General features: G+C 61.3%; 3 protein-coding genes across 8 annotated transcripts; 2 read left to right on the top strand and 1 right to left on the bottom strand.

Moving 5' to 3' along the window:
• Nucleotides 1-1,196: 1,196 nt before the first annotated feature.
• Nucleotides 1,197-5,730, top strand: CIMAP1A (ciliary microtubule associated protein 1A; the record flags this gene model as incomplete). 2 transcript variants are annotated; one of them, XM_082477185.1, is made up of 6 exons in its annotated part: nt 1,197-3,101; nt 3,283-3,483; nt 3,954-4,055; nt 4,199-4,320; nt 5,137-5,277; nt 5,641-5,730. In XM_082477185.1, exons 1-6 carry the CDS (start codon nt 2,993-2,995, stop codon nt 5,728-5,730), a joined length of 765 nt encoding a protein of 254 aa, XP_082333311.1. In that variant the 5' UTR covers nt 1,197-2,992. The 2 variants fall into 2 exon arrangements, with proteins under 2 accessions (XP_082333311.1, XP_082333312.1); XM_082477186.1 differs by lacking the exon at nt 5,137-5,277.
• A 1,459-nt stretch (nt 5,731-7,189) lies between these two features.
• BET1L (Bet1 golgi vesicular membrane trafficking protein like) lies at nt 7,190-12,433 on the bottom strand. 3 transcript variants are annotated; one of them, XM_082478396.1, is made up of 4 exons: nt 12,296-12,433; nt 10,066-10,157; nt 9,768-9,824; nt 7,190-9,639 (listed from the first exon to the last, which is right to left on the bottom strand). In XM_082478396.1, exons 1-4 carry the CDS (start codon nt 12,324-12,326, stop codon nt 9,472-9,474), a joined length of 348 nt encoding a protein of 115 aa, XP_082334522.1. In that variant the 5' UTR covers nt 12,327-12,433; the 3' UTR covers nt 7,190-9,471. The 3 variants fall into 3 exon arrangements, with proteins under 3 accessions (XP_082334522.1, XP_082334523.1, XP_082334524.1); XM_082478397.1 differs by lacking the exon at nt 12,296-12,433 and adding an exon at nt 11,327-11,496; XM_082478398.1 differs by lacking the exon at nt 12,296-12,433 and adding an exon at nt 10,859-11,308.
• Nucleotides 12,434-12,526: 93 nt separating this feature from the next.
• Nucleotides 12,527-18,622, top strand: RIC8A (RIC8 guanine nucleotide exchange factor A). 3 transcript variants are annotated; one of them, XM_082478385.1, is made up of 10 exons: nt 12,527-12,665; nt 13,450-13,497; nt 13,582-14,172; nt 14,665-14,756; nt 15,233-15,383; nt 16,252-16,347; nt 16,433-16,577; nt 16,662-16,806; nt 17,224-17,343; nt 17,764-18,622. In XM_082478385.1, exons 1-10 carry the CDS (start codon nt 12,645-12,647, stop codon nt 17,882-17,884), a joined length of 1,530 nt encoding a protein of 509 aa, XP_082334511.1. In that variant the 5' UTR covers nt 12,527-12,644; the 3' UTR covers nt 17,885-18,622. The 3 variants fall into 3 exon arrangements, with proteins under 3 accessions (XP_082334511.1, XP_082334510.1, XP_082334512.1); XM_082478384.1 differs by lacking the exon at nt 12,527-12,665 and adding an exon at nt 12,672-13,158; XM_082478386.1 differs by lacking the exons at nt 12,527-12,665; nt 17,764-18,622 and adding exons at nt 12,672-13,158; nt 17,546-17,747.
• Nucleotides 18,623-18,926: the final 304 nt, after the last annotated feature.

Genomic DNA, 18,926 nt, shown 5'->3' with positions numbered 1-18,926 from the left:
CAGCAGCGCCCTCGTGCTACTGGCACTCACCCTGCTCTGCACCTGTGCTGAGTCTGCGCACTGACAGGTGCTCCCAGCACATTCAGGGGGCTGGTGTCGGGGGGAAACGGGCGGGAACATGGGAAGCTAGAAATCCAGGCACTGGGCCCAGCAGTGATTGGTGCCCACCTTCCCGGGCACCCCAACCCACCTCCATCACAGAACACAGACGTGGGCAATGACCCTGGTGCCCTCGGCGACCCCAGTCCCCGGGAATCCCTACCCCAACCCCAGCCCAGCTCAACCTCTCTCCGAGCCCCTGTGTCACCACCAAGCGCAATGTCACCAACCCAGCCCAGCCCAGGCTGACCCTGACCCCGATCCAAGCTCCAGGTCAGCCAACCTCACACGGAGGGGAAATTCCCACTGAGTCAGAGGCTTGGCTTTCCTTCCTCAGTGACGCTAGGGAACCCAGGGCGGAAAGAGGCAGCTGACGCTAGGGTGACGGGAGGGCTCTGCGGGCAGGTGGAGCTGGGGGGGTGCTTTGGAGGAAGATCTGGGGCAGGTGAGGTGGACGTTGATGGGGAAAGTCTGGAGGTGGCTGCGGTTAGAGGTGGGAGGTCTGCGGGTGGAGCCCTGGCCTAGCCTCATCTCACCCCAACGCAGGGCTGGCCACGGGGGAGGACCACAACGAGTCCTTCATCGACTTCCTGCAAACGCTGCTGGTGGGGTCCGCAGAGGAGCGCTGTGAGGGGCCCCTGGGCAAGCACGACGTCAGGGCAGATGCCAAGGCAGCGGTGACCGAGCTCAAGTCCTGCATAGATGGCCTGCAGCCCATGCACAAGGCGGAGCTGGTCAAGCTGCTGGTACCGTGGCCAGGGGGGCACCCCATTCCCTAAAGGCCTGCAGCCCTAGCAGCACCCACAGTCCTACCCCTCAGGCCCTCCACCAAATGCCATAGCCCCTCATCACCCACCCAGTGCAGCAACCCCGTACCCCAGCACCCCACAGACACCCTGACCTGCCTCAGCCAGCAGGCGTGGGCATCCCAGACCTCACTGCCTGCAGAGCAGCCCTCAGCCGCCCCCTACATGCACATACATGCATCCGCACACGCTCACACCTGACACACACACACATGCAAACACACACGCGCACACCCCGCTTCCCCAGCTGCTGGGAGGGGCCTGGCGGCAATGTGCCAGAGCCCACCATCCCCCCAGAGGCTGGCCTGGGCCTGCTTGCCTGATGGAGCTGTGGCTCTCTAGTTACTGATCACCGGGCACGGGAACCCCAGGCCTCTTGGCCCACACGTGTCTGCCTTCCAGGGGCAAGCGCTGGGCAGTCAGGACGATGCCTAGTGGACCCCAGATGTGGCTCCAAGCAGCCGTAGGACCAGCCGCACAAGCAACCATGACGACGACACCCCTACCACTTCCCTATGCATGAATTTATCCTCAAGCCATCCAGTCGATAAAGCCCCCTGCAGCTCAGGCTCTGGCTCCTGTCTCTCCCCACCCTCAGGCACACAACTACAGGCGCACACATAGGGTCATGTGAGCGGAGCACACACGTATAAGTCACCCCACATAGAGGGCAGACTCACCAACGGAAATCCAGGCAGACGCCCTTGTAGGCAGGTGGACAAAGCAAGACAGACAGGTAGGCAAGACATGTGGATGCAGGGAGGCATCAGGACACAAGAAGGCCTGCGGAGGCAGAGGTTGGGGGCAGGGGCTCAGAGCGGGGAGGGGCAAAGAGCCCCCAGAGAGAGGAAGTGGCCAGGGCTGGGGGAAGGGGCTGGGTGCGGGCGCTCTGCATCTGAAGGTCATCATTTTGAGACAATAAATGTGCACAATATACACATGACACGGGTCCAGGGGATTGAGAAGTCACCCAAGGAAAGAGACGGAGCCCCAGCCGGAGCCCCAAGAAGAACATGCTAATGAGGACACTCAGGGTCCGACGGGTGGGCACAGCCAGCATGGCGCAGGAGGGAGAGCAGAGTCGGGGAAAGGTCCCTCAGGAGAGCAGCAGCTTCCGATGCCAACTGCTGCCCCCACCCCAAACCAGGGCAGACCCTACTGCTCCCTGGATCCCAGGATCCCCGACAGCCAGAACCTTCTTGGGCCTCAGTTTCGCCAGCTCAGTCCTTCCCCCGGGGGCAGGACTGAGGAGGTTCAGCCCTGCCCCTAAGGACCTTACTCCTTGGCCACTCTGGCTCTGGGCCCCATGGCCTCACTGTCCTAGCCCAGGACCTGGCTGTCCCCTTCCTGCCCTCTGCACCTCTGGCCTGCACCCTGCAACGAGGAGCAAAGTCCCGGGTCCCGAGCCAGGCACGGTGGGGAGGGTGGGTCCCACGGGCTGAGGCCATTGTCTCCATCACACAGACAGTGATCTAGAACCCACCACCCCACAGAGCCACATTCTAGAGCTCAGGGGCCCGGACCCTTCCCCAATTCTCGAAGCCCCCAGGGGGAGAGGAGAGAGAGGGAGAGGCCTTCCTCTCCATGCTCCTTTGCTGGAACTCCCTGGCACCGAGGCCGGGGCGCCGGGATCGCCTCTGAGAAGGCTCGGTCCGTAGGTTGCTCTGAGCAGCGCTCCTGGACTAAGGAGGTGAGGGCCCCTCCAGAGCGGACCCCTCCCCACCCCGCGGCACAGTCTCATCCAAGAAGCTGCCCACCTTTGCCCGCTGCTCCTTGCCCAGTCATGCCCAGGGTCCTCTGAGCAGGAAGAACCTGCGCAGACCCCCTTAGAGCCGTTGCGGGTGGTCCATGAGCGCTGAAGGAGACGCTCTCACGGGCTTGCCCACAGGCTCTGATGCTCCTCCGCTCGGCGGGTTGGTGCGGCAGGATCTCCCGCTGCTCTTAAGTCTGGGCCTCAGCTCGAGACCCCACTGAGGAGGCTGCGGCCTGCAGTTCTGCCCCTCAGTGGGGGCAAAGGCAGTGCTGGGGGTGGAGGGCCCAGGCCTCCTGGCACCTGGTCACCCTCCCATCCATGGACAGAGCCAGTCATGGCGCAGGAGGTATGGGTGGGCACCTGGAGGCCCCATCGCCCCCGGGGACCCATCATGGCCCTCTACAGCAGCCCTGGACCCAAGTACCTGATTCCACCCACCACAGGTAAGCGCTTGGGAGCCTGGGAGGGGGCAGTGCGGGGGCAGGAGCCAGGTCTGGGGTGGGCCCGGGGATGGCCAGGGCTCATCCCTGACTCCCAGCCCATCAACCCCTCTGGGGTCAATGGGGGGTCGGGGGGAGAAGGGCAGGGTCTGGCTCCAAGCTGCTCAGAGCCCCTGCCCCACAGGCTTTGTGAAGCACACGCCCAACAAGCTGCGTGCACCGGCCTACAGCTTCCATGGGGCCCCCATGCTCCTGGCAGAGAACTGCTCCCCGGGGCCCCGCTACAGCGTGAACCCCAAGATACTGAGGACTGGCAAGGACTTCGGCCCCGCCTACTCCATCCTGGGGCGCTACTGCACTAAGACCACGCTGACCCCCGGCCCTGGTGAGGGACTCTGGCCCTGCCGCAGCCCCGCCCAACCCTCCTGGTGGCCACTGCAGGCCTGGCGGGGCCAGGGTGTGAGGGGTGCAGCCGTCCTCACCCTCCTGACCCACCTTTCTCCTCATGAAGGGGTACCATCAGGCCTGGAGGTGGAGCTGTGACCCCAGTGCAGCCTCTGAGACCCTAGTGCCCTACTCTGACCTGGGCCTTCCTTGGCCGAAGTCACCGCACCAGGCCCAAGTCAGACTTGCCCTCCTTCTCAAAGCAGCCCCTGCCTCCCCCAACCCCTGCAGCCAGCGTTTCCATCGTGGACACCCCTGCGCAATCCCGGTCGCCACTCACTGGGGCCCAGAGGCCCCACGCCTGCAACGTCGGGGGTCTTCCTAGAACTGCCTGAGCAGGGCCGGGCATCTGTTTGGACCTGTTGGATGGTCTGCTCCCAGCACCCACACCATTCCTCCCCCCACCCCCAGGCGACTACTTTCCAGAGAAATCTACCAAGCATGTGTTCGACTTGGCGCCCAGCCACTCCATTTCTGCCCGAACCAAGACCTTCCGAGTGGACAGCACCCCAGGTCCGCCGCAGCCCCAATGGCCCGTGGCCGACCGGGTCGAGGATCCCGGGCAGGGCGGGTGAGGGGGGCTGGCCTGATGGGGGTGGAGACTCTGGGCACAGGATTCCGTCCAGCCTGAGACTCGGTGCGTGTGCCCCCCACAGGCCCCGCTGCCTACATGCTGCCCGTGGTGATGGGGCCTCACACTGTCGGCAAGGCCTCCCAGCCCGCCTTCTCCATCAAGGGCCGCAGCAAGCTGGGCAGCTTCAGCGACGACCTGTACAAGGCAAGGGTCGCCCGGCTGGGGCAGAGCACTGCTTAGCCCCTAGAGAGATGGCCCATCGGGCCCCTTCCCCCAGAACCTAGGACCCACCAGCCTGACCCCCATCCTCCCGAAGCCCCTCAGCTCCTCCATCCTCTCGGAGCCTGCCACACGTCTGTCCCCCCCGCCACTGGCCTACATCCCAGAGGTGAGGAGGGGCAGACAGTGGACGAGGACGCAGAGGCCGAGCCTCAGCATGGAGACTGATGGTGCTGAGGAGAGGCGGACAGGGACGGCTGTGTGGGGTGCTGCTTGAAGCGCGAGGGGCAGTCTGAGATGGGGTGGCATGGCATGCAGGAGGAAGCTGAGGCGAGGAGAAAAATAAGCTGTGACGTATTTTGGGGAGGCGGGTTCTGGCTGCAGAAACAGCCAGTGCAAAGGCCCTGAGGTGCTTGTGTACCCGGGGGCTTGGGGAGCCTGGGGAGACTGGCAAGGCGGCATCACAGCGCCGCTGACCTCACCAGCCCAAGGTCCTTGAGTCCCCAGCTGGGAAGAGTCCTCTCTCACACTCATGGAAGGGACAAGTCTGGGGCTGGCACAGACTGGGGTGTCATTGCCACGGCGAGGCTGAAGGGAAGGTGACATCCCACATAGAGAAGGGCCCCACAGCACTGGGGTACTGTCACATGGTGTGGCCATCGTTTGGAGACAGAAGAGTCCCCTGACACACAGACACACAGTGACTTGGGGCCTGAAACCCACTGTCTGATGCCGGCCCCTGCCCTCTGGGGTCGCACGCCCTGGCAGGCCGAGCCTGTCTGAGCCTCTTTCACCTCCCAGACCCCAGGTCCCGCAGCCTACCGCCAGACCAATGTCCAGGTGACTAAGTTCAAGGCTCCACAGTACACCATGGCTGCCCGAGTGGAGCCCCCGGGGGACAAGACCCTCAAGCCAGGACCAGGAGCCCACAGCCCTGAGAAGGTCTGGCAAGAGCACGGCCCGGAGGGGTGGGGTGGGGACGGGCGGGGTGACACGACACGGCTGCAGGGGTCAGGCGGGGGCGGGCCTGTAAGCCTGCAAGGGTCGCGGGGGCCAGGCAGCACCAGAACACTGCGCATTCCGCACCGGCCTTGCCCAGTCGGCGGGCTCCCCAGACACTGGTGACGGCGAGTGCTGCTGAGTGCCACCACATGCCAGGCTCTGTGGCCAAGCCTGGCAGTGTGGACCTCCTGCTGGTCACCGTGACCCGGGGCTTAGTGGGTACAGCAGCCCCGGCCCCAGTGAGGGCAGAGCCTGCGGGGTGGGGGCAGGGGTGCCGACTCCTCACAGCCTCTCCTCTCCCAGGTGACAGTGACCAAGCCCTGCGCCCCCATCGTCACCTTTGGCATCAAACATTCTGACTACATGACACCCCTGGTGGTGGACGTGGAATAGCCCTGGCTCCGCCCCACCCGTCACGCCAAGCCTCTGCACATCACGTGCCCCCAACAACAGATTCCCTGAGCTGAGGGCTTTGGGCGGCTCCTCTACCAGCTGGGCTGCAGCCGGCCTGGCCCTGCAGGGCAGAGCATGCTTGCTTGGACAATTGTGACCAGCTATTTTTTTCTATGCTTTCCCATTTGCTAAACGTGTTTCCTGCTGTGCCCAGATATACAATAAATCACGGATTCCGTTAGCAATGGTTTGCCTTGAGGGAGGATTAATATTTTCCAGAAAGGGGCCCCCATAGGCGATCATGCCAGCCCATGTCGGGTCCCACCTTAGCTTCCAGGGCCTGGGGTCTGAGCAGAGAGGAGGGCTCAGGAGCACCAGACGCTGCTATGCCTGCCCTTCTGGTTCTGCCTTGAGCGCTGCCCTCCGCGTTTTGTTGCAGCCTCCAAAGACGGTCACCCCTGCATTCGTCCCCTCCCATGTGGTCCTCTCCTTGTGTGACTGACTCTCCCCTGCTGAGATGGGGTCTGTGTCCCTGCCCTGGAATCTAGAGTAGAGCCTGTGGCCGTCCTGAATAAAGTGATGCTACGTGACTTCTGAAGCCAGGCCGTGCAACATACAAAGAAAACAGCTTCTTCCTGGATGTCCCTCCTCTCTTTGCTCGCCTTCACACGAGCCACCACGTTGTAAGGAAGCTCAGCACACGGCGACACAGTAAAGCCCGCTGGGCCCTCAGCTAACACCAGCGACGACCTACAGACGCGTGTGAGCCTTCTGCAGGTGGCAGCGCCAGCCTCTCGTCTCCGAAAGGAGGCCTTAACATCCTAGAGCAGAGACAACTGTCTCCGCTGTGCCTGTCTCAAGTTCCAGCAGTAACCATGAGACGTAAACTATTACTGCAACTTTAAGTGACTACATTTGAAGGTGATCTGTTAAACATCAAAGGTAATACGGGAAGCATAAGATCTGGGCAGGGAAGGGGGTGTCTGAGCTGGGATGAAGAGGCGCATTTCCAGAGGGTGCCCTGGAGTCCAAGGCCAGCCTTGAGGAATGAGGTCTAACCTTCACCCTAGCCCTGGGCAGGCAGCCCTGTCACCCCGTGGGACTGCGGGCTGCAGCTGTACAAAGCACAGTACAGCTGCTGACCCTCACTCAGCTGTGACCGTGTCAGGCTACTTATTCTAAATACCTCACGTTTATTCCTTTAATCCTGATGAGGTAATGCTATCATCTTCCCCATCTGAGTCACAGAAACTTGCACAAAGGAAGGTCCAGCGGCAGGAAGTGGCAAGCTCATGTCTGCCCGCCTGAGGGGATGAGTGAGGAGGGGAGAAGGGACCCAGGAGAAGGAAAGAAGCAGAGTCGAGACCATTGGTGCCCACGGCCAGTTTATGAACCAGAGTCAGTTCCAGACAAAACTATCTGAAGCCCCCAAGGAAATGAAAACACCAAAGGCTATGTGTTTACTTCATCACGAAGCTGTTTATTCCAAATTTTTATTGCTAAATGTCTTGTCCTTGAATTATGGGATAGAGCCTGGCAGTTCATCCTCACCTGGCACAGAGGGAGGCTCCAAGTCCTTCTGTTTTATGGTCTCCGGGATCAACATCGGCAAACCCCACTTACCCACAGGATTAGGTGCTCAGTGTACAGGGCTGAGCAGGAGCGTGAAGGCCCCACAGGAAACCCTGCTGACACGGCGGCAGCAGGGCTGCCATGCTCCCTTCAGGAATTCATCTAACACGATGAGAGTAAGAAGCAAGAAGGCAAACCAGAAAGAAACTAAAACCCAGACCCCCACATAGCTGGAAGGGCTGCAAAGAGCCGTGGAGGTTGAGAAGCGGGGAGGCACAGACAGAGACCTGAGGAGAGAACACAGCAAGCGGTGTGCCACCCTGAATGCAAACTCTGAATTCCTGGTCTGCCTTGGCAAGACGAGGGGGCACGCCACATAAAAGCACCTGGGGGGGGATGGTTGCCATGGCCGAGCCACGTTCTCAGGAAGCAAGGTTAGCAGGCCCAGAAAAGGTGGGGGCCACGGAGCTCAGGCCTGGGTGTATCTGCAGGGCCTGCGGCGACCAGATGGAGACGCTGCACAGGCAGCAGCTATTGAGCTCGGTGACCAGAGGACAAGTCCCCGTGACAAGGTTCCATGTGAGATGAGCAGGCGAAGCCAAAGCCGCAGTACACAGGACGGGGGGCGTCAAGGCAAGACCACAGAGGCCCGTGAAGGAACGTCCAGGAGAAGAGGGAAACAGCCAAGCCCCAGAGACTCGGAGACAAGTAAGGCAGTCTCACCGGGGGAGACACGAGCACACACGGGGGGGGAGACAGCGCGCTCAGGTCACAGGCACAGCGGCAGGGAGAGGGCACCCGGGCAAGCGTGCGAGGAGCAGCCGGGCCTGCTGGGTGGAGAGCAAGGGGACGAGGAGCCGGAGCCACAGTACCAGAGGCGAGGCGCCCAGGGCCCGCGACCAGCGACGTGGGGCGGCAGGAGCCGATCGGCCCCGGGCTGTGGCTGCCGTGCGTGACCACACGTGGCAGGAGCGTGCGGGGAGGGGGGACAGGGGGCCAACGGTCCTCAGGGAGTGAGCGGGGCCGACCAGGAAACCAGAAGGTCGGAACAAGGGCAGGGAAGGACACACGGCCGATGATTCGTTTCTTACAAGTGTTTTTTGTGATGACAAGGATACTGGGGTCTCAGTGGGGTAAAAAGCCACTGGTCTGGCTGGGCCTGTGGTTCAGTTCGAGGTTCGAGTGAGCAGGGGACTGACCAAGTGGGCGCTGAGGGCCCAGGGAGAGGTGGGCAGACACCGCAGTGGAAGGGCCGGGCTTGGTGGAAACTGCCCGCTGACCCTCAGAAACTGACCTACAGATCCTATGAAGAGTCCTTACTTGGAAGCCTCCTGTCTATACCCACAAAAGTCCCTCCTCACACCCTGCCTGACTCTGAAATGCCAGATGGACTTGTTTCTAGAGATCTGGTCTCCTGCAAATAGATCTCTGGTGCTGGATAGATCTTGAATCGTGAGAAAATATCACTTTCTGCACCTGGATACATGGCTGGGAGATCACCAGAATGCGAGCCCCATGCTTTCAGCGAAGGCTGCAGTTCCCTCCTCCATCCACAACCCCTGCCCTTCCCTGAGGGTCGGGCTTCAGCTGTGGGACTGGAAGGCAGGAAGAGGCCTCTCGGCAGGACCCTTGACTCTCACTGGTCCGCGGATGCCCAGCAGCTCTGGGCAGGAGCAACTGCCATCTCTGGGTTGAGAACACTCGGTTGAAGGTGACAGCGATGATCTGAGGTTCACCGCCACACCCCCTTCCTGTGTCAGCTCCAGGCAGCTCAAATACCAGACGTGGCCTTATCCAGACAAGAACAGCGTAGGAGAGCCTTGACATGTTCAGAAACTCGAGGGCCGGGTAAGAGCTGCTGCTCACAGGTGGCCGTGTCCAGGATTCCCAGCTGCTCTGCTTGGACCTGACTCTGCTGGGGCTTCTAGCACCCAAGGTGGCAGAAGAAGTGGGCCTTGGCTACCCCATGAAGATGGGCCCCTTGCACACACGGGACCAGCTAACACAAGCTCACTGGGTCAGAGGCTCCCAGCCACACAGGAACAAGATTCCTAAGCCACAATCATCGTTTCAAAGGAGTATTCTGTCGTTAAGTCCTCTGGCCCAGGACGCCAGGCAGAGGCGGACCGTGCTTGCCCGAGGCACCGGCAGAAGCCAGCTCCCACTGGCTCACGTCCTTGCCCTCGACAGCAGGTAGGAGAGGATGAAGAAGACCACAATCAGGCCCACGGCCATACCACACAGAAGCTTCCGGTTGTCTCGCCCAGACCGCGCCATTGTGGAAAAGCGCTTCACGCTCCCCGTGAGGAGGCCCGTCACACTCGTGAAGTCCGTGTCCTGAGGAAGGAATCCCATCATCATCTCACAGGGGCGGCGACTGCACAACACACACACAGGTGGGGGCCCGCACCGCAGGTGGTGGGAAGCAGAGGCGACCGTGACACTCGCAAACCACAGACCCTTACCATGCCGTCCAGGTACTGGTTCTGGTCTTCCACGTCCCTATCAATGTCCAGAGCCAGCTGGTCAGAACACAGAAGAGGCAGGGTCAGGCCAGGGCAAACACAGTGTACAGCATCTGACCCCCAGCAAGACCAGCAGAGATCAGGAGATCCAAATGCCACCTGGGCCTCACACAGGTGAGTGTGCCACAGACGGGACAAGGACGACGGAACTACCTGAAACCCTTCCAGGTCTTCACCCTCCCTCTGACACCCCCTCCAGGACGCTAGGTGCAGGCAAAAGGAGAGGACCACCACTGACCGATTTGAGCCTGGTGACCTTGGAGGCCAAGCTGTCAGCCATCCGCTTGTTATCCCGGTCTAGAACCTCCTCCACAGCGCCGGGGCTCTGAGCTGCAAGAAAAGACAGAGGTGAGCATCCCCTGGACGCCTGCACCTCAGCCCTTTGTGGCCTCAGGGCTCGCGCTCCAATCCCATCTGGCCCAGTCGGGTGTCCGGAGGTACTGGGCCCTCCTGAGTCTGTTGAGCAGGTCCCACCCTAACCCAATATCCAGCACGTGGACTCCGCACACAAGACAGGCTGTAGAAACAAGTGTGCGTGAGCACAAGTCCTGCGTGCGCATCCGGGCTGGGACGCGTGGGCACCTCCAAAGGGCTCAGTCCAACCAGCACTTTCTGACATTCCGTGACAGAACCCGCACCATCCCTCCATGGATGCCACCAGCAACATACACAGAACCTGTTCTCAGAGAAAACCAGTGAACTCTGGTAAAGCCTTAGGAAAGCCTTAGTAACAAAGCTTGAGACTGATCCCAAGAGCAGGGCCTAGGTCTGCTCACTTCTGCACCCCACACAGGGCCTTGTATGACACCCAGAGCATGGTGTTTGCTGAGACCTGGCCCACGACAGGGGCTGGGCCTGGTGATCTAAAATTACCATCCTATCAGGTGGGTGACAACTGCCTCCCCCGAAGTTCAGAGTGCACGTTTGCCTTGGCCCAGATGCCTCAATGAGACTTATCTGATACGCGCACAGCCCTAAGAACCACGAATGTGTACAGACCCCAAAATTAGAGGCGTTGGTGTCCTACCAACCCCTTGTATCCATTCATTCCTTAAAGGTCACAACAGCCCAGCGAAACAAGCATCAGCATTCCACTTGGCAGATGAGAAGAGGGGCTCCCAGGGGGCAAGTAGGGCACCCCGAGCCCGAGTCCCTACGCGGCCTGCTCGGGCCCTCTCATCACGCGCAGCCCCCACTCCGAGGGGGCTAGCCTCCGGGACCCGTCGACCAGGCGGCCCGGCCGAGGTCCCGGACAGAACCATCTCGCAGGGGTGGGGACTGCGGGCCTCCGGACCCCGCAGCTTCACGGAGCAGCTGGGCAGCAGCGCCCACAGGGCCCCAGGGACTCCTCCGCCGCCCCGCCCTGTCTCCGCCCGCCCGCAGGGTCTCCCCGACGAGGCCACCCAGCGGGGCGGGGGCAGGCAAAGGCGGCTCCTGCGGGCAGCGGCGTCGGTTCCGGCGGGCCCCGCCGCCATCCGCCTCGGCTCTCCCGCGCTCACCCCGAGCCCAGTCCGCCATCCCGTCCAGCTCCGAACCGGCGGTCCGTTGCCGGCTCGGCCACAACCTCCTCTGACGTGGCACACTCGCCGGAAGTGGCTTCCGGTCCCGCCCCTTCCGCCTCAGGCCCTCCGACTTCCGGCCGACGTCCAGGCCGCGGGCGTGCGGCAGTGGGAAGGAAAGGGCGTGACGTTTCTTTCACAGCTTGGCTTGGGGGTGGGGCGAGCCCTTTGCTCTTGAGACCCCTGGGCGGTTAGTGTCTTTAGTGGCAATTAGGGTGCCGACAAACACTCCCGCAGCCACTCCCGCATAAGGCGATTTCAGGTCCTAACTGTGAAGAGCTCACGGGCCCTTTCCCAGGCGAGAGAAGCTCCTCGCCGCGACCCTGCCCGGGTCCTGAGGCCCGACCCGGCCCGCCCCGGCTGCGGTGCAGCTAAGAAGCAGACTCGGTGCGAAGGCCGGCTCCAGTTACTGCCGGCGGGACAAAGTGGCGATCAGTGCCTAGAAAGTGCCTGGAACGAGCGAGCAGTGCAGAAGTCGCAGGGGTGAAGCACTCCGAAGAGAACAAGAAACCAGGAAGAGGAGTGGGAGCGTAAGGGGAGTGGGGACGGTAGGAGCCAGTGCTTCTTGACTTTGCACCCGGGCACTGACGAGGGGCCTGACACAAAGTAGATGCTCAACAAAGCCTTCTTGCCCAGTGGATGGACTGTAAGTTAGCACCCAACGTAATGGAGCATTTGCTGTGTGTCATTTAGTTCTCCTGACGATCCACTGAAATGGAAACTTTTATCATCTCTGCTTTTCAAGTAGTAAACTGAGTCCAGGCCAGACCAGCAGGTGTGCCTGCTTAAACAGCAAGGAAGTCACCGCACATGACCAGGCTTTGCCTTCATCCTGACCTCCCCTCCCCACTCTCCCCTTCTCTCAGCCACAACAATGACGTTTCTATCTCCCACCACGGCCATTCCCACCTTTGCACTGGCCACTCCTTCTGCCTTCCATGACCTTCTTTCAGATCCTTTCCTGGTTCACTTCTTACCAACCGGTCTCAGCAAAAATGGCACTTCTTCAGGTCTCCCTGCAGTCCATCAAGCCCCTTTTCTTATTCGATCACAGCACTATGCCTAAAGTCGTCTCGTTTGCCCGTTTTTCTTGGTCTTCACCTCTGGCACATAAGCTGCACGAAGGCAGGGACCTTTGGGTCCTGTTCACCCGCATCCCGGCTCCTCGCATGCAGTAGGCACTCAAACGCCTGTTTAGAAACCAAGTGGTCCCGGGGTTGCAAAATCCTTTCCACCTCGTCTTTCTCCTGGACATCTCATGCGTTCTGTGCATCAAGAGGTGTGCTGGTGTTCGTGTGATGGAGTGGTGGGGGGCTGAGGTTCTCTCCTACAGGGAATTCCGGCCCAAGAAGCGAAGCTCACCGCTCGGTTCAGGGGCGATTCGGGCCCAGAGGTCGGACGATCACCGAGTCGGATCTTGAAACCCAAGCTCACTTGGCGGCAAAGCCTTCGAGTCCTAGGGGGCTGTTCCAGGGCTCGCCACTTTAAGGCGCGCGCAGCCCAGACTACGGCGCTCACAGCCGGTCCCGGCCTCCCCCGCGCGCCTCCCAGGCCCCGCCCCGCGGTGCCGCGCAAGCGCGGTCGCGGCCACCCCCGTGCGCCGAGCCTGGGCGGGGCGGGCAGACGCGGGCCCGGAACCGAGAAGCGAGGTGCCTCCCGCTTTCCCGGCGCCGGGTCCCGGGGCCGCCATGGAGCCCCGGGCGGTTGCGGATGCCGTGGAGACGGGGGAGGAGGACGTAGTTATGGAGGCTCTGCGCGCATACAACCAGGAGGTGAGCGGGAGTTGTGGACGCGGGACGTGCAGGGAGGAGGTGGGGCCGGGTGGGGTCCGCACGCGTGGCCGGCGGCGGGGGCGTGAGTGGCGAGCGTGGCGAGGGGCTGAGGGTGGAAGGGAGCGCGGCGGGGAGGAGCGCCGAGTCTCTGAGGAGCTGCTGGGGGGCTGGGGTGTGGGGCTGGGGCGCCATCTGTTCCGAGCGGTGCCTGCGGCCTCAGGTCCCTATCCACGGAGCCCGGGTTCTGCCGCGGTGGGCCTGCGCCTTCCGAGCCTCTGGGTCTCTTTGCAGAACTGCCAGAGCTTCACGTTTGATGATGCCCAACAGGAGGACAGGAAGGTGGGTGCTCACCGCAGGGTAGAGGCGCAGGGACGGGCGGCCCAGGTAGGAGCCTGGTGGAACCGCTCTTCTCCCTGCCCGCAGAGACTGGCGGAGCTGCTGGTTTCGGCCCTGGAGCCGGGCCTGCCACCTTCCCGCCGCACCATCTGGCTGCAGAGCGTCCGCATCCTGTCTAGGGACCGCAGCTGCCTGGACTCGTTCACCAGCCGCCGGAGCCTGCAGGCACTGGCCTGCTACGCTGGCATCTCCGCCTCCCCGGGCTCGGTCCCCGAACCCCTGGACATGGATGTTGTGCTTGAGTCCCTTAAATGCCTGTGCAACCTCGTGTTAAGCAGCCCCGTGGCACAGGTGCTGGCGGCAGAGGCGGGGCTCGTGGTGAGGCTCGCAGAGCGAGTGCGACTGTACCGCCAGCGCAGCTTCCCGCACGACGTGCAGTTCTTCGACTTGCGCCTCCTCTTCTTGCTAACGGCACTTCGCGCCGACGTGCGCCAGCAGCTGTTTCAGGAGCTGCAGGGAGTGCACCTGCTGACCGAAGCGCTGGAGCTGACGCTGGGAATGACCCCTGGAGAGAGGCCCCCTGAGCTCCTGCCTCCCCAGGAGACTGAGCGCGCCATGGAGATCCTCAAAGTGCTCTTCAACATCACCTTCGACTCCATCAAGAAGGAAGTGGATGAGGTGAGGACTGATGCAGCCTGTGGGCGGGGTACAATAGCTTGGAGGTTTCTTGGACGTGCTGCTTTGCCAGGTCCCTTCAAATTTCTCCACGTCAGACCAGGAGGATCTCTTAGCCTGTCAAGAGAAGGCAGGGAGATGCCCATCCGGGACAGGGCAGTCAAGGAAGTTTCCTCAGGGAGTTGGAGAGAATAACTGGCTCTTGCAGCTTGGCAGGAGGGCTGTTTGGTGCGGGGAGGCTGTGAGAGATTCATCACCATGCGTCTGAGAGCATCGGCCTAAAGCGCAGAGCAGCTCCAGGGGATCCGTCAACGTTCTTAGTCAGGGGAGTGCTCGTAAGGGCGCGTGGGAGAGGACAGGCACCCAGGGGTGCAGTAGAGGAGGCGTGTAGTTAGTGCACGTGGTCTTGCAGTGGGCCAGACGGGAGAATCTCAGCTGGCAGCGGTGGGGGCGAGTGGGGCTCGCTCTCACAGGAATCCCTTTCTCTTTGGTCAGGAAGACACTGCCCTTTACCGGCACCTGGGGACCCTTCTGCGGCACTGCGTGATGGTTGCTGCTGCTGGAGACCGCACAGAGGAGTTCCACGGGTGAGGGTGGTGCCTGTGGTGTGGGGGGCGTTCTGCTCGCAGGTCTACCTGGTGGTTCCTAGCTCTAGAGAGTCTTCTTTCATCTGGGTGAGACGGACGTCAGCGTGTTTCCGGGGAGCTCCAGCACTTACGGTACACGGCTAGGAGAAGAGCTGTGAGTCCGGGGACAGGAACGTGCCAGTGGGCTTTGGGTAGCGTCACGGACGGCATGGCATCTGTAAGGCAGCGTGCTTATTCGCTTCCATTCTTGCTGACCTGTGCGTAGGCAGGTTCTGATTCTTGACTACGTTGCTTCGACCCAGATGTGTGGTAGGTTGGGCGTTTGCAGGGAGTGCCCCCCTCAGCTCTGGTACCTGGTGCTGTTGCTGAGGCCCCTGACGCTGGTTCGTATCATCCTGGCGCCAGCAGGCGGTGGCAAGGGTTGTACCTGTGCTAGGGGATTGGATTTACCAAGTGCCCCTTTCATCTGTCTCCAGGCACACAGTGAACCTCCTGGGGAACTTGCCCCTCAAATGTCTGGACGTTCTTCTCACCCTGGAACCCCACGAAGGCTCTTTGGAGTTCCTGGGAGTGAACATGGATGTGATTGGCGTTCTGCTGAGCTTCCTGGAGAAGCGTCTGCACCAGGTGGGCAGGGGGACCTGCGGTGGCTGTGGTCCAGGCCTTCCCGAGCAGCTGGGGTCGCTGGTTTTCGTAGTCCACGCGGGAAGTGGAGAGCAGCTCCCCAGTGTGAGGCGGGGGACGCTACAGCTCCTCCGTGGTGCGGCCGCACAGGAGGCCTGAGCCTCCTCCCTGAGAAGTACCTGGAAACGAGTTTCCAGAGTCTAGCCAAGTACTCATTTTTCAGATCTCTTTGTGGGTCTTCGAGTGGTCCTGAGAAGCCCGCCCACCCGTAGTCCCTGCTTGTGACCCTAGACTCGAAGTGCCCCTGAGCGCGAGCAGCCCTTGGTCACGCACATCCGCTGTGCCTTGGCGTCCCTAAGGGGACCCGCGGGACCTTCCAGCCAGAGGCTGCCTGACTCCTGCGGCTGCACCACAGGGCACTGAGCAGCCAGCGCTCTAACCCGCCCCTCTGGAGTTTGCAGACGTACCATGTGGGCTAAAGAGTGTGGCAGACTAGGATTCAGTAGAGCCCCGGGGAATCCACGCTGCCTGCGTGCGCTGGGAGCTGGCTTGTGTGCTGCTGGTCTGCTAACAGCTTGAAACACTCTGTTTTCCCCACCATTCTGGTGTAAAGGGAGGGAAGTTAGGCTCAAAGCAGTTGAGTGATTGGCCTCAAGTTGCAGGGCATGCGAATGGCCCCGAGTTGGGGTCCACGCCTGTGCTTTTCGAAGCTCACACAGACACCCACTGCCCTCCCTTAGCCCCTCAGCTGGGGCCCCTGTGGCCGGGCCTCGCCCCGAATGCCTCCTGCCAGGACCGTGTGGCGCACGTGCCCAGCTCCCCTGGCCTCGAGTCAGATGGGCACAGCCCAGTGACGGAGGCTCCTCTGCAGACGCACAGGCTGAAGGAGAGCGTGGCCCCCGCGCTGAGCGTGCTGACGGAGTGTGCCCGCGTGCACCGCCCCGCCAGGAAGTTCCTGAAGGCCCAGGTACGGGGCGGAGGGGCCGCAGCCAGGCCCTGGTCAGAGACCCTGGTGGTTCCAGGCCCGGGCTCAGGGACGACTACCTCCCCAGGTGCTGCCCCCGCTGCGGGACGTGAGGACCCGGCCCGAGGTGGGGGAGCTGTTGCGGAACAAGCTGGTTCGCCTCATGACGCACCTGGACACCGACGTGAAGAGGGTGGCCGCCGAGTTCCTGTTTGTCTTGTGCTCTGAGAGCGGTGAGTCGGGGGGCGGCCCCTCGCCCGCCCCTCCCCAGCCCCCCCCAGCCACGTTTGCACGCTGACCTCTGCCCTGCCCTTCAGTGCCCCGATTCATCAAGTACACAGGCTACGGGAATGCTGCCGGCCTCCTGGCGGCTAGGGGCCTCATGGCAGGGGGCCGGCCTGAGGGCCAGTACTCGGAGGACGAGGACACGGACACAGACGAGTACAAGGAAGCCAAGGCCAGGTGTGTGCCCCCCGCATCCTCGGGCTGCCCTCGCTCGGCCGCCATTCCTATTCCCACAGCCATCGGGGCCCGTAGGGTGGGCAGGACAGGTGACCAGCAGGTGAGACCTTACAGAATCAGGCTGCTGTTCCCAAGTGACACGTATTCTGACATCAGGGTGTTTTGTTGCGAACACGGGCTGAAGGGGGCCGAGCGGCGCGGGGGACCAGGTGGTCCAGCTGGCAGGAGCTGGTTACCTGCTGCTCCAGGAGGGAGGGCTCTTCTGCAGGCGCCTCGCCTTCCCCGCACCCAGGAAAATGGGTTTCCTGCCATTACAAGCCCAAGCAGGAAGATAAGGAACTTCTCCCACCCCACACAGCGCTCTGTTGTCCTGGAAAATCTCTAATGCGTTCCCTTGCGGCCTCTCTTGTGAAACAGCATAAACCCCGTGACGGGGAGGGTAGAGGAGAAGCCACCCGACCCCACAGAGGGCATGACGGAGGAACAGAAGGAACACGAGGCCATGAAGCTGGTGACCATGTTTGACAGGCTCTCCAGGTACGTGGCCTGGCAGCGGGGGCCCAGCGCTGGGACGAAGGAGGAAGGCCCACGTCCTGTCTTGCGAGCCGCAGGAAGTGGGACCAGAGTGGGGTTTAGGTTCTGGCAGGGCTGCGTTACTCATGTTTGAAATCACCTGTTTTGGAGGAAATTCTCTAGCCAGGGGTTAGGACTGAGATCAGTATTATGTCTATTTTTACAGTTGATGAAAACTGAGGTCCAGAGAAATTAAGACACTGCCTAAGGTCTCAGAGCTTCAGTAGCGGTTAGGATTTAGGCCTGACTGAAACAGTTCCCACCCAGGCTTCCCCAGTAAACAGGAGCAGCTTGGTGGAACAGAAGGTCGCAGCCAGGGGTGAGCAGGACCCCTGCCCCACCCGCCAGGCCCCTCCCCGTCCCTAGCACGCCTTTTCCCCGCAGGCACAGAGTCATCCAGCCCATGGGGATGAGTCCCCGGGGTCAGCTCACATCCCTGCAGGACGCCATGTGCGAGACCATGGAGGCACAGCTCTCCTCGGACCCTGACTCAGACCCTGACTGAGAACGGCTGCTCTTCTGCTGCCCTTCAGAACTGGTGCTGCTTCCAGAGAAGTCCTTGGGGCCAGGACCTGGAGAAGCCACATCCCTCCCTCCAACTTGGAGACCCTTTTCTCTTTACTCCCAGAGTTCTATTCGTGATTTGCCTTTGGTCCATTTTCTTCTCTTTAGGGCTGCGAGGGTCTTGTCCTACAAACTCTGGGAACTCAGCCTTGGTTTCCGCAAATGAAGTGGTTTCTTTTATGTGTGCCTGAGGGCAGGGCTTAACTGAAGGCAAAATGTACATGGGTTTGGGAGGGCGGGGGCTGAGTGTGGGCGCAGGCAGACACAGCACATCCACAGCTGGCGTGCAGGCCCAGAGCTGGTGCTGGGCAAGCACCACATTTCACAGGGGAAAGAACCTGCTGGAACTTTATATGCTAATGCCAGAAACACACTTCCAAGGTATGATCTGCTCTTTTTGTCCCCACTGAGTGCGGGGCTGGTAGCCTCTTGCATTCTCGGTCCTGGCTCAGTGCCCAAGTTCTCTGGTTGTGACAGTTGAGTCTCGATCCTTCCCACTGGTTTCAACCATAAATACATGAAGGAAAATGTCTTTCCTGAACCGTAAGTCTAGATTTCTATCATGCACCACAGAGCTTCACGGAAACATTATTCTGGAATAAAGAGTTCCAGGCAAGAACGTTTGTGTGTGAATATATGTGCAAGACACCAAGTAAAGGCACGTTAAGTAGAAATAGAATTGTGTTTTTCTTACAATCCAGCACTTTTCCGAGATGACCACGCGTGTCTTGTTCTTGAAGAGTGAGGCCACCAGGTCTCCTGAGGGGTCTGTCAGTGAAATCTGCTCCAGCCCAGGGGCCCAGTGGGGAAGACAAGACGCCAGGAAGGAGGGGGCACTGGGGGCAGGGGCCGGGCCTTGGGGCAACCCCAGAAGAGGCCTGTACAAAAGCAGGAAGATCACATTGTGCTCTGCCCAAACAGCAGTGTGGCCTGAGCACAGGTCAGGGAGCCAGGCAAGGTTTCCAAATGAGTAATGCCTTCTG

Source organism: Balaenoptera physalus (assembly GCF_965194825.1).
Source record: "Balaenoptera physalus genome assembly, chromosome: 10".
NCBI lineage: Eukaryota > Metazoa > Chordata > Mammalia > Artiodactyla > Balaenopteridae > Balaenoptera > Balaenoptera physalus.
Note: the sequence above shows the minus strand (reverse complement) of the source record. Positions and strands in the feature narration are given on the sequence as shown.